At 39.9% G+C, this 15,111-nt stretch overlaps 1 protein-coding gene across 1 annotated transcript in view; it reads left to right on the forward strand.

The window, feature by feature from the left end:
• The window catches only part of cacna1ba (calcium channel, voltage-dependent, N type, alpha 1B subunit, a), a 173,609-nt gene that overhangs the window by 78,573 nt on the left and 79,925 nt on the right, over positions 1 to 15,111 (forward strand). The window contains exon 7 of the mRNA XM_029717478.1: positions 5,960 to 6,063. Within this exon, the coding sequence (XP_029573338.1) occupies positions 5,960 to 6,063 (104 nt within the window). The remainder of the gene's footprint in view (positions 1 to 5,959; positions 6,064 to 15,111) is intronic.

The following is a 15,111-nucleotide window of genomic DNA, read 5'->3' on the forward strand; positions in this document are numbered from 1 at the left end:
ATTCTTGATATGAACTGTAACTCCGTAAAATCTTTGAAATTGTTGCATGTTGCATTTATGTTTCTGTTCAGTATAAAATATGGTTAAAGTAGGCATGAATTTCCTTTCTTTTTCGACATCAGACCTGTCTAATTCTCACTTGAAACATATTTTTTGTGTTTAATAGGCTATATTACACATTCTGTTAACATCTGACTCTGGAGTGATTTGTTGTTGCAATTTGTAGTCTATAACATTTCATATTTAGATACATTTTCACGAGGTAGTTTGGATGTAGTGAACTACTTTTCCAAAGTATCTTTAGATAACTAAACAATATGTTTCTTAAGGCTAGCTTTAGTGTAGCTTAACTTCTTCCAGTGTGAAGTAATTGGTAGCTTGGTAAAGTATATTTTCAGAGTAGCTTCCACAACACTGCTGAAATGTAAGTCACAACTTCCACATCAATGCTCGTATACATTGAAATGAATTACAGTGAAATTAAAATGATCCATCCTCTGTATCTGCTCTTGGAGTCCCTCCTGAATACTGGTACAGGCCGTTCCTTGCCTGTAGCCTGTATTAGAGAGAGACAGAGTACTCAGGCTGTATGAGATAGCATTCCCATCCTGTCCAGGCCGGGCCATGCTGTGCTGCTCTTCTGCTCTCTCCCTGGGGGGCCTGATGAAGAAGAATGGGGAGGAGGGGAAGCGATGCGAGCATTTGCTGCAGGAGACCAGAGGATAATGGGAAACAAATGCTCATCTCCTCCAGCCTGCCTGCCAGACTCTAGCTTTGCTCTCTCCCACTTAATCATGTTATCCTGAACAAGAACTTTGGGTCAATATGCCTCCGCTCTTCTCCATGGGCTGGAGCCCTTCCTTTCTCCGCACTCCAATTCAACAGCCCAAATGGACTGCTGCTACCACATCGATAATTGTATATAGAGATTAGATATTATCACAAGTGTTGTTCAATGCAGTCTTTCTTGTGGTTGGATTTCTATGTCCTATGAGATTAGTGTGAAAGTGTGTAAAATGTCGGTCTCTGTCCGGTGTGCTACAGTACAGTAGCAGGCTGTGTACATGGCTGCCTTACTGCCCCCTTCCTGACTTCTCATTTGGTGTGCTCAGCATGTTATACTCTCATCAGGCATGTCCACAATAACCCAGCACAAATTTCCTCTGTCCTCATTCAGTCAGTGGCAGTGCATTCGGAGGAGTTCAGTACATACAGTACTGTACAGCCTGATCTGAGGATGTTTGATTCAGTTTTGAACAAGTGAAAAGCCTTTATATACAGTACTTTCAGAAAGTATTCATACCCCTTGAGATATTCCACATTTTGTTGTGTTAGAGCCTGAATTCAAAATGGGTGAAATATGTTTTTTTTTTACCTATCTACACACAGAAACTATACCATGAAGTCCAAGGAACTGTCCGTAGATCTCTGAGATAGAATTGTGATGAGCCATATATCTGGGGAAGGGTATAAAACAATTTGTAGTATTTCAAGTTTCCAAGAGCACAGTGGTTTCCATCATTGGAAAATGGAAAGAAATATGGAACTACCTAGAGCTGGCCGTCCGACCAAACTGAGCAACCGGGCAAGAAGGACCTTGGCGGGGGAGGTGAGTAAGAATCCAATGACCTCTCTACTACATATTTCCTTAGCTGAGATGGGAGAACCTGCCAGAAGGACAACAGTCTCAACAGTACTTCACCAATCTGGGCTTTATGGGAGACTGGCCAGACGGAAGCGAATCCTGAGAAAAAGGCACATTACCACATGCCTGAAGTTTGCAAAAAGATATGTGAAAGACTCTGAGCATAAGGCAGACGATTCTGTGGTCTGATGAGACAAAAATGTAACTCTTTGGCCTGAATGCAAAGCACTATGTCTGGAGAACCAGGCACAGCTCATAACCCGTCTAACACCATCCCTACCGTGAAGCATGGTGGCGGCAGCATCATGCAATAGGGATGCTTTCCAGCGGCAGGAACTGGGAGACTGGTAAGGATTGAGGGAACAATACATGGAGCCAATTAAGGCAAATCCTTGATGAGAACCTGCTTCAGAGTGCAAACAACCTTAGACTGGGGTGAATATTTACATTCCAACAGGACAATGACCCCAAGCATACAGCCAAAACAATGCTGGAATGGCATCAGAACAAGAATGTGAAAGTCCTTGAGTGACCCAGCCAAAGCCCAGACTTGAATCCTATCAACAACAAAAAACTTTATTTCTACTTTTCAAACAATATAAACATATACAGACACAGACGACAGACAGACGCTCACAAACATCAACGACATCACACCTGCCCAGACCCACATGTTCCCACCACATCTATTTCCAGTGCTTATAAGACTCTAACCCATATGGCCTCAAATTGTGCTATTCTGTTTTTCTCTGTCCCCCACACTTTTTCAATATTTAAATAATAAAGCATTTGATTGTTCTACTCTCTTAACGATGGAGGATCATTTGATTTCCAGTTTAAGTAATTGTCTTTCCAAAATGATTGATGAGAAAAGTATGGTCCAACCCATTGGGTATTTCACCACACCCTCATATACCATGTTTTATAGTATGCAGTAAGACAGATTAAAAGTACATTTACATTGTAAAACTTCTGACAGCCAACTTTCTAACTCCACCGATAACTTTTGTACTTCATAGTATTCCCAGAAGGCCTGAATTATTGAGTCATTGTTCATTTGACACTTAAGACATAACTCTATCGTTGTGTTTTAGAATTTATGAATGTTGTCGCTTATATAATAAATTCTGTAAATTAGGTTATACTGGATTAAGTGTAATGTTTCGTTAACTGTAATTTCATTAGTTATGTTCCATCACTCCCTCCATATTGTAACAATATTAGTTATTTTTAAGTCTTGGTTCCAATAGTTTATATATATCTTTTTTATGAATAAGAGATTGTCAGTTGATTAGGTCCTCTGCAAGGTTTTGTATGTCTTACCTAAACTGGGGGGAAGATTTATGTTCCAACAAGTCAATGACCCCAAGCATACAGCCAAAGCAACCCTGGAATGGCTTCAGAACAAGAATGTGAAAGTCCTTGAGTGGCCAAGCCAAAGCTCAGACTTGAATTCCATTGAAATTCTGTGGAAAGACCAAGATTGCTGTTCACCGACGCGCCTCATCTAATTTAACAGAGCTTGAGAAAATCTGCAAGGAAGAATGGGAGGAAATCCCCAAATTCAGATGTGCAAAGCTGATAGACATACCTAATAGCAGTCACAGCTGTAATTGTTATTGACTCAGGGGCGTGAATACTTGTGAAAATTAGATATTTCTGTATTAATTTTCAATACATTTGCAAACATTTCTAAAAACATGTTTTCACTTTGTTGTTATGGGGTATTGTGTGTACATGGGTGAGATTGTTTTTATTTATTTGGAATTCAAGTTGTAACAACAAAATGTGGAATAAGTCAAGGAGTAAGAATACTTTCTGAAGGCACTGTACATATAGAATGTATTTTCTCTCTGTAGAATAGTGTCTTTCCTGCATGTGTTGCTACTGTCAATGTAATTCACAGTGGAGCATGCTTGTCCTACAGTGCCTTCAGAAAGTATTCACACCTCTTGTCTTTTTCCACATTTTGCTGTGTTACAAAGTGGGATTAAAGAGTATTGAACCGTAATTTTTGTCAATGATCTACACAAAATACTATTTTGTCAAAAAAGGAGAAAAATTCAAAAAAATTCATGAATTAATGGAAAATAAAACAGTAATATATATCTTGATTAGATAAGTATTCATCCCCTGAAGCAATGTTAGTATCATCTTTGACAGCGATTATAACTGTGAGTCTTTTTGAGTAAGTCTCTTAGAGCTTTGCACACCTGGATTGTACAATATTGGCCCATTCTTTCAAAAAGTATTCAGGCTCTGTCAAGTTGGTTGTTCATCATTTCTAGACATCCATTTTTAAGCCTTGCCATAGATTTTCAAACCAATGTACAGTACCAGTCAGAAGTTGGGACAAACCTACTCCTTCAAGGGTTTTTCTTAATTATTACTATTTTCTACATTGTAGAATAATAGTGAAGACATCAAAACTATGAAATAACACATATGGAATCATGAATTAACCAAGAAAGTGTTAAACACATCTAAATATATTTTAGATTTTAGATTCTTCAAAGTTGCCTCCCTTTGCCTTGATGGCGGCTTAGCACACTCTTGGCATTCTCTCAACCATCTTCATAAGGAATGCTTTCCCAACAGTCTTGAAGGAGTTCCAACATATGCTGAGCACTTGTTGGCTGCTTTTCCTTCACTCTTTTAACATTATAAATTCAGGCTGTAACACAACATAATGTGTAAAAAGGAGTGTGAATACTTTCTGAAGGCACTGTACATGCCTGTGAGGGAGTTCTGCATGTGTAAGCATTTAACTGACAATCCGTTAATGGCAAGAAGAAAACCCACCCAAGAAAGATTTATATTCCGCTAATGTCTCAGCCAATTTTCAGCGACCCAATTGCCCTCAGCAGTAGACTTCCTCACATAGAAAATAATAATCTAGTTTAAACTGTGGCGTAGACAAAGAGAAACAAATATATTTTAATACTGAGATAAGGTTTAATAATTGATTTGCAGCCTCCATTGAGGCTCTCTGCTTTTCTCACAGGGGTCATGAAAACCATATGGGCCCTAGATGTCTTATGAGCAGGGAAATGCCGGAATAAACATTGTTGCAGTGGGGATTTGGATGTCATTATGGCATACAAATCCAATTCACCACAGAAGGACACAGACAATGACTTTGGCTCCTGCTGTATATTTGCCCTCTTAACATTAAACCAGTATCTCTATGGGCTTGCATTCTGAATGTCATGATCTAGGGTCTCTCAACTGAGAAAGTGTTTACTGAACACCTGGCTTTTATAGTAGGTAGGTTTTGGAGTGGAGTGGACCTACTCTACTGTAGTGTAGTGGCTATCAGACTTTAGAAACAGCCACATTTGCCTCTTGACATGTAAAAAACTGGATCAAGTCCAAATAAGACTTTTGCTTTTTCCCTCTTCTGACTTTTTTAGTTTTCCAGTGGGACAGTTGTAATTCAAGCAGAAAAAGATCTCTATACACCAGAAATGTAATATCTTGCTTCGGCCCCAAGGACGTTTACAGCTTGCAACTCTCCAACATGCATTGTGTATCGTACCCATACTGTGGAGCTTATAATGTATCCCTCAACTTAACGCTTACAAAATTTATTTGCATTTCTGAGTCAATACTGTAACTTGGCTTACCTGAGGATGCTACTTTTGTGCTTCCTTGCCAAAAATATTGCCTTACAAAATAATATACACATACATACAGTAGCTAAACGGACAGGGAGGAAGAGGGCGGAGGTTTATCCAGTGGATTGGATGCTTTAGAGACAGCTGTGGGTGGAATGAGGGGGTGAGGGGGGTTGTCTGCAATTTGTATTTTTATCTGCTGATTCAGCAGCCCCAGGTCCCTCTCGCAATTACAGACAATATACAGTACGTTGGGTTGCACTGAAATGGCCTAAGAGAAGATCTGACCTTGTAACGTGTTATGTTACTCTTACCATCATTGCCATGAATTTCCATCCTGATAGAGTGGGATCATGGAGAACAGGAGAAAGAGAGGGGGGTCGGAGTTGTGGTCAGTGGGATCGGCTGGAGAGAGAGAAGGCGTGCAGGTGGAAAGTCATTCACAGGAAAGTCATTCATCTGTGTCAGTCATCACTCAGCCCTCCAGTTAAAACCTACGTTGAGTTTTTCCCCCCATTATGTCATCATATTGATAGCAATAAAAATAAAACAGAATCTTGTAATTTTTGTAGCACATCAAAAGAAAACGGTATTGTTTATTGCTACTCTTTTTCTTCCCCAAGCACAATGTTCAAAAAGCACCGTCACTAATGTAAATAAATATCAACCGTCCTTCTCTCTGTGTGTGTTTCTGCAGGCCAACGATGCCTCAGGGAACACCTGGAACTGGATCTACTTCATCCCCCTCATCATCATCGGATCCTTCTTCATGCTCAACCTGGTCCTGGGAGTTCTGTCTGGGTGAGTGTCAACATTACACATGTCTACATGTCCTGACACCATCTCTGTCTGTGGGAAAGGTGTTGTTATCAACTCACTATTATGAAGCACATACAGTATAGTGCTCTTTACAAGTCATTTCACTTACCTGCTGGCTCTGTTTAACGTGAAACTTCTGTCTGACTATATTGGCATGGCGTTAGCCTAATCGAATGGGAGTATTCATTTACATAGTTTACAGTGTTTGTATTTTCCCTGTTTTCTCACATTTGAAGCAGTGTTTTGTGAAATATATGCTTTCCCACCAAGAGTTTGCATTGGGAGTGACCTGACTGGAATGTTTACACACACACACACACAGTACAGTACAGAACAGAACAGTACAGTACAGAACATAACAGTACAGAACAGAACAGCACAGAATAGAACAGTATGTAAAATAACAGTATGGAACGGAACTGTACGGAACAGAACAGTACGGAACAGAACAGTATAGGACATAACACTAAGGAAAAGAACAGTACATAACAGTAAGGAAGAGAACAGTAAGGAACATAACAGTAAGGAACAGTACAGTATATAACAGTAAGGAAGAGAACAGTAAGGAACATAACAGTAAGGTACAGTCCAGAACATAACAGTAAGGAACAGAACAGTACAGTACATAACAGTAAGGAACAGAACAGTACAGAACAGAACAGTAAGGAACAGAACATAACAGTGCATAACATAACAGTACAGTACAGAACATTACAGTAAGGTACAGTACAGGACATAACAGTAAGGAACAGAACAGTGCAGTACAGAACATAACAGTAAGGAAGAGAACAGTACAGTAGAGAACATAACAGTAAGGTACAGTACAGTACATAACAGTAAGGAAAAGAACAGTACAGAACATAACAGTAAGGAAGAGAACAGAACAGTAAGGAACAGAACATAACAGTGCAGAACATAACAGTAAGGAACAGTGCAGAACATAACAGTAAGGAACAGTACAGAACAGAACATTACAGTAAGGAACAGAACAGTACAGAAAAGAACGGTACGGAACAGAACAGTACGGAACAGAATGGTGGGGAACAGAACAGTACAGAACATAACAGTATGGAACAGAACAATACGGAACAGAACAGTACGGAACATAACAGTACGGAACAGTACAGTACAGGACAGAGCATAACAGTAAGGAACAGAACAATACGGAACAGAACAGTACAGTACAGAACATAACAGCACAGTACAGTACAGAACAGTACAGTACAGAATAGAACAGTACGGAACAGAACAATACGGAACAGAACAATACGGAACAGAACAGAACATAACAGTAAGGATAAGAACAGTAAGGTACAGTACAGAACAGTAAGGAAGAGAGCAGTACAGAACATAACAGTAAGGAAAAGAACAGTACAGAACATAACATAACAGTAAGGAACAGAACAGTACAGAACATAACATAACAGTAAAGAAGAGAGCAGTACAGTACAGAACATAACAGTAAGGTACAGTACAGAACAGTAAGGAAGAGAGCAGTACAGGTTATAACAGTAAGGAAGAGAACAGTACAGAACATAACAGTAAGGAATAGTACAGTAAAGAACATAACAGCAAGGAAGACAACAGTTCAGTACATTAAATATGTGTGAGGAACAGAACAGAACAGAACATAACAGTGCAGAATCTAACAGTAAGGAACATAACAGTACAGAACAGTACAGTACAGTACAGAACATAACAGTAAGGAAGAGAACAGTACAGAACATAACAGTAAGGAATGGTACAGTACAGAACATAACAGTAAGGAAGAGAACAGTACAGTACATAAAAGTAAGGAACAGAACAGTACAGAATATAACAGTACAGTACAGAACAGTACAGTACAGAACATAACAGTACAGAACAGTTCAGTACAGAACATAACAGTACGGAACAGAACAGTATGGAACAGAACGGTACGGAATAGAATGGTACGGAACAGTAAGGAACAGTACAGTACAGTACAGTACAGAGCATAACAGGATGGAACAGAACAGTGCAGTACAGAACATAACAGTAAGGCAGAGAACAGTACAGAACATAACAGTAAGGAACAGTACAGAACATAACAGTAAGGAACAGTACAGTACAGAACATAACAGTAAGGAACAGAACATAACAGTGCAGAACATAACAGTACAGTACAGAACGTAACAGTAAGGAACAGAACAGTACGGAACATAACAGTACGGAACAGAACAGTACGGAACAGAACAATACAGAACAGAACAGTACAGAACGTAACAGTAAGGAACAGAACAGTACGGAACAGAACAGTACATAACAGTAAGGAAGAGAACAGTACAGAACATAACAGTAAGGTACAGTACATAACAGTAAGGAAGAGAACAGTACAGAACATAACAGTAAGGTACAGTACAGAACAGTAAGGAAGAGAACAGTACAGAACATAACAGTAAGGAAAAGAACAGTACAGAACATAACAGTAAGGAAGAGAACAGTACAGAACATAACAGTAAGGAAGAGAACATTACAGAACAGAACAGTAAAGAAGAGAACAGTACAGAACATAACAGTAAGGAAGAGAACAGAACAGTAAGTTGCAGAGCAGTAAGGAACAGAAAAGTAAGGAACAGAACAGTAAGGAACAGAACAGTATAGACCAGATCGGAACAGAACGGAACGGAACAGTAAGGAATGGAACAGTACGGAACAGAGCAGTACAGAACAGTACAGAGCTCATAAGTGCTGAGCTGTATTAGACTCCCTCGTTTAGATTCACTAAACAGCAGAGTAAACCAGGACAACGCTGGAGGTACAATAGTCCTACATAAACAATATCAGAGGTGTTTTCTGAATGTACCATCCACTCTGTACCCTGTTCAAATTACTGTCAAGGGAAATTAGCATTTTATTTCTTCTGTTAAATTGGTTTACAGCATTTACTGTCCTTACACTACATATACTCCCACACGTATCCCTCTACCATCAATGTCTGGTGAATCATGCTGTAGACTCGAGTGCAATGTCAATGCTGGGTAATTTGGAATGTTTATGGGGTTTTTTCTGTTCATTGTTTTGAAGCCAAGGGGGCATGTTGTGTCTCTCTCTCACTCACTCACTCACTCACTCACTCACTCACTCACTCACTCACTCACTCACTCACTCACTCACTCACTCAGACACACAAACTGACAGAGCTTAATGGAAGGCCTCCTGATAAGTGCTGTGTGGTGTACTAGGCTGTGACCTAGCTGCTATTAGGACTTGAATTTATTATTTCTCGGAAACCAAATCTAATTCTCACTTGCTATTCCACCAAATGGCTTCAGCTCTCTCTGTACTATCAATATGGTATTATGCTCTTCATAAGGCCATGATAAACTGACAAAAAAAATCTTAGAAAATTTTATTTTGTTTTATTATCTGGGGGATTTTGATCAGCAGTGCCACCTAATGGGCAATTTCTAGAAATCCTCCAATCAGAGCACAGATATTGGTCATGGGATCAGTCTACCGTTCTAAATTTTTTTGGAAAACAACCATTTTTGATCTGAAGTGAGAGAAAATCTACTCCCGTTTTGGAGTGAAAAGTAGGACTTTCACATCTCAAATGATTTCTTACTACAATATACACTGAGTATACAAAACATTAAGTACACCTGCTCTTTTCTTTAAATCCACTTCAATCAGTGTAGATGAAAGGGAGGAGACAGGTTAAAGAAGGATTTTTAAGCCTTGAGACATTTGAGACATGGTTTGTGTATGTGTGCCATTCAGAGGGTGAATGTGCAAGACAAATGATTTCACCTGTCTGGGAACGTGACCCACCCTAGTCAACAGCCAGTGGAATTGCGTCGCGCGAAATACAAAACCTCATAAATGCTATAACTTCAATTTCTCAAACATATGACTATTTTACACCATTTTATAGATACACCTCTCCTGAATCGAACCACGTCGTCCGATTTCAAAAAGGCTTTACAGCAAAAGCAAAACATTAGATTATGTTAGGAGTGTACCCTGCCAAAAAAATCACACTGCCATTTTCAAAGCAACTAGCATGCATCACAAATACCCAAAACACAGCTAAATGCAGCACTAACCTTTGACAATCTTCATCAGATGACACTCCTAGGACATCATGTTACACAATACATGCATTTTTGTTCGATAAAGTTCATATTTATATATAAAAACAGCATTTTACATCGGCGCGTGACGTTCAGAAAATATTTTCCCTCAAATGCTTCCGGTGAATCAGCGCTACAATTTACAAAATTACTATTCGAAAACATTGTTAAAATGTAATATTGTCATTCAAAGAATTATAGATTAACATCTCGTGAATGCAACCGCATTGCCAGATTTAAAAAGAACTTTACTGGGAAATCACACTTTGCAATAAACAACGTGGTAGGCGATACATGTTAGCGCCATCTTGGAACCATCTAAAATCAAATATACTATTGTAAATATTTCCTTACCTTTGATTATCTTCATCAGAAGGCACTTCCAGGAATCCCAGGTCCACAACACATGTAGTTTTGTTCGAAAAAGTTAATAATTTATGTCCCAATAGTTCCTTCTTGTTAGCGCGTTCCGAAGGCTACTCATAATGTACTGAAGCGCGCGGGACAAAAATATATTTACGTTAATTCAAACATGTCAAACGTTGTATAACATAAATCTTTAGGGCCTTTTTCAACCAGAGCTTCAATAATATTCAAGGCGGACGATTGCATTGTCTTACTAAATGTTTCGGAACAAAAGGGTTCCCATGGGCGCCCGCATCATAGTAGTAATGGCCCTCCCCCTGTGACCAACTTCCCAAGCCTCTCTTTGGGTCAGTTTCTACCATAGAAGACTCAAAACACTTTGTAAAGACTGTTGACATCTAGTGGAAGCCTTAGGAAGTGCTAAATGATTAATAAGTCCCTGTGTGTTTCAGTGGCAAAGGTTTGAAGTGATTCCACACATCAGATTTCCATTTCCTGTTAGGATTTGTCTCAGGGTTTTGACTGCCATATGAGTTCTGTTATACTCACAGACACCATTCAAACAGTTTTAGAAACTTTAGAGTGTTTTCTATCCAAATCTAACTAATTATATGCATATTCTAGTTACTGGGCAGGAGTAGTAACCAGATTAAATCGGGTACGTTTTTTTATCCGGCCGTGCAAATACTGCCCCCTATCCCCAACAGGTTTTAAGTGCCTTTGTGTATGATAGTAGGTACCAGACGCACCGGTTTGTGTCAAGAACTGCAACGCTGCTGGGTTTTTCATGCTCAACAGTTTCCCATGTGTATCAAGAATGGCCCACCACCCAAAGGACATCCAGCCAATTTGACACAACTGTGGGAAGCATTTCAGTCAACATGGGCCAACATCCCTGTGGAATGCTTTCAACACCTTGTAGAGTCCATGCCTTGACAAATTGAGGCTGTTCTGAGGGCAAAAGGGGGGGTGCAACTCAATATGAGGAAGGTGTTTTGTACACTCAGTGTATAGTCATATGTTAATAAATACATACTGTGTACAGTTTGTCATGTTTAACTGACAAAAATATCCATGGTTGGATGCTAACCAGAGCTCATGCAAAGTCAATGGGACAAACTGGCTAAATTAGATGTCTAGCTAGCCGAGTAGAGTGTTAGCTAGCTATAGCTGTTTACATTTCATTTTACATAGTTTTTTGTATGTTTAACTAGCTGGCTAGCTTGCTTAAAACCATTCACATCTTTCTAGTTTATGATTATGAAGTTGGAAGTTTGCTTAATGTAGCTAGTTATCTTTGTCTATATTGCCATTGACTTGACTGGCAGCAGGTTCAGTTGATGGACAGAGCACAGCTGGGAATTTCAGTACAGTTGTGGCAGTCAATAACAAGCTATAGGAGATGAGTAAATCAATGGGGGAAATAAGTTTAAATTGATCTATGCTTCATATGAAATATAGTATAATATTAATGTTCATGTTGCTCATTGCTCCAGTGTTTCATACCCAACTCCATTGCCAGCAAAATTGCTCTGCAATATTTCCCCCAAAAACGGCAGTGTATCATGGCCTTTAAAGTCTTGTGTGTTACTTTGTCAGAAAGTCAGTCCTCCTACCTATTGTCTCGTCACTGGCTGCACTCAGTATCCCCTCTGCGAAGATGGCGTAAACTCTGACTCTGTAAGACTGTGTACTTCATACAATCCGGTGGTGTAAAGTACTTAAGTAAAAATACTTTAAAGTACTACTTAAGTAGTTTTTTGGGGTATCTGTACTTTACTATTGATATTTCGCGCTACTTTTACTTCACTACATTCCTAAGGAAAATAATGTACCTTTTACTCCATACATTTTCCCTGACACCCAAAAGTACTCATTACATTTTGAATGCTTAGCAGGACAGGAAAATGGTCAAATGCATTTGTCAAGATAACATGCCTGGTCATCCCTACTGCCTCTGATTTGGCGGACTCACTAAACAGAAATGCTTCATTTGTTGTGTTGTAGTGTGCTCCTGTCTATCCCTAAATAATGCATTTAAAAACAGAATGTGCCATCTGGTTTGCTTACTACAGTGGCTTATGAAAGTATTCACCCCCTTGGCATTTTGCCTACTTTGTTGCCTTACAACCTGGAATTAAAATGGATTTTTGGGGGGGTTGTATCATTTGACTTATACAACATGCCTACCACTTTGAAGATGCAAAATATTTTTTATTGTGAAACAAACAAGAAATAAGAAAACTTGGTATCAAGTTCTATTTTTGTTTCATCAGACCAGAGGACATTTCTCCAAAAGTATGATCTTTGTCCCCATGTGCAGTTGCAAACTGTAGTCTGGCTTTTTTATGGCGGTTTTGGAGCAATGGCTTCTTCCTTGCTGAGCGGCTTTTCAGGTTATGTCGATATAGGATTCGTTTTACTGTGGTTATAGATCATTTTGTACCTGTTTCCTCCAGCAGCTTCACAAGGTCCTTTGCTGTTGTTCTGGGATTGATTTGCACTTTTCGCACCAAAGTACGTTTATCTCTAAGAGACAGAACGCGTCTCCTTCCTGAGCGGTATGGCGGCTGTGTGGTCCCATGGTGTTTCTACTTGCGTACTATTGTTTGTACAGATGAACGTGGTACCTTCAGGCGTTTGGAAATTGCTCCCAAGGATGAACCAGACTTGTGGAGGTCTACAATTTTTTTTCTGAGGTCTTGGCTGATTTCTTTAGATTTTCCCATGATGTCAAGCAAAGAGGCACTGAGTTTGAAGGAAGGCCTTGAAATACATCCATAGGTACACCTCCAATTGACACAAATTATGTCAATTAGCCTATCAGAAGCTTCTAAAGTCATAACATCATTTTGGGGAATTTTCCAAGTTGTTTCAAGGCACAGTCAACTTAGTGTATGTAAACTTCTGACCCAATGGAATTGTGATACAGTGAATTATAAGTGAAATAATCTGTCTGTAAACAATTGTTGGAAAAATGACTTGTGTCATGCACAAAGTATACGTCCTAATTGCCTTGCCAAAACTATAGTTTGTTAGTGGTTGAAAAACAAGTTTTTATGACTCCAACCTAAGTGTATATAAACTTCCGACTTCAACTGTATTTTCTTTTTCAAGAGGTCTATGAAAAGTGGATGTAGAACCATCAGACAGGGTGATTGACATAGCAGTAGTGGGTGAAGACCTTGAACAGCGGGTGCGGTTGCTGGGAAGAGGTGGTTCCCAAAAGTCATCATCCAAATCCTCTGCATCCTCCACTTTGTGGTGAATAAAATAAAGGGACGTATTGTTATAAGACACACAGAATTACAGTTGACTAAATGTACAAAACGACATTACTGTGAAGTAAAAACACCAAGCCTAAACTTTATCTGTGCAGTGACTCACGTAGAAGGTGTGAAGCACACACACACACACAATGCAAAAAGCAACACTTTGGAGACAAAGGAAGAGGTGAGAACCGCAAATAAACAATGGCCATGAGAGTTTAGTGGCCTCTTCAAAGCTCAAGGCCCTAAACTATATCTTAACCTCCATCGATAAGAAACAATACTGTGCAGCCGTATTCATTGACCTGGCCAAGGCTTTCGACTCTGTCAATCACCACATCCTCATCGGCAGACTCAATAGTCTTCGTTTCTCAAATGACTGCCTCGCCTGGTTCATCAACTACTTCTCTGATAGATTTCAGTGTGTCAAAACGGAGGGCCTGTTGTCCGGACCTCTGGCAGTCTCTATGGGCGTGCCACAGGGTTCAATTCTTAGGCTGACTCTCTTCTCTGTATACATCAATGATGTCGCTCTTGCTGCTGGTGAGTCTCTGATTCACCTATACGCAGACAACCCCATTCTGTATACTTCTGGCCCTTCTTTGGACACTGTGTTAACAACCCTCCAGATGAGCTTCAATGCCATACAACTCTCCTTCCATGGCCTCCAACTGCTCTTAAATACAAGTAAAACTAAATGCATGCTCTTCAACCGATCGCTGCCTGCACCTGCCCGCCCGTCTATCACTACTCTGGACGGTTCTGACTTAGAATATGTGGACAACTACAAATACCTAGGTGTCAGGTTAGACTGTAAACTCTCCTTTCAGACTCACATCAAACATCTCCAATCCAAAGTTAAATCTAGAATTGGCTTCCTATTTCGCAACAAAGCATCATTCACTCATGTTGCCAAACATACCCTTTACAAAATAGCCTCCAGTACCCTACTCAATAAATTGGATGCAGTCTATCACAGTGCCATTCATTTTGTCACCAAAGCCCCATATACTACCCACCACTGCGACCTGTACGCTCTCGTTGGCTGGCCCTCGCTTCATAGTCGTCGCCAAACCCACTGGCTCCAGGTCATCTTCAAGAGGGGGCTAGGTAAAGCAGGGGCTAGGTAAAGTCCCCCCTTATCTCAGCTCGCTGGTCACCATAGCAGCACCCACCTGTAGCACGCGCTCCAGCAGGTATATCTCACTGGTCACTCCCAAAGACAATTCCTCCTTCGGCCGCCTCTCCTTCCAGTTCTCTGCTGCCAATGACTGGAACGAACTACAAAAATCTCTGAAACT

This window comes from Salmo trutta, chromosome 27 (genome assembly GCF_901001165.1).
Source record: "Salmo trutta chromosome 27, fSalTru1.1, whole genome shotgun sequence".
Taxonomy (NCBI): domain Eukaryota; kingdom Metazoa; phylum Chordata; class Actinopteri; order Salmoniformes; family Salmonidae; genus Salmo; species Salmo trutta.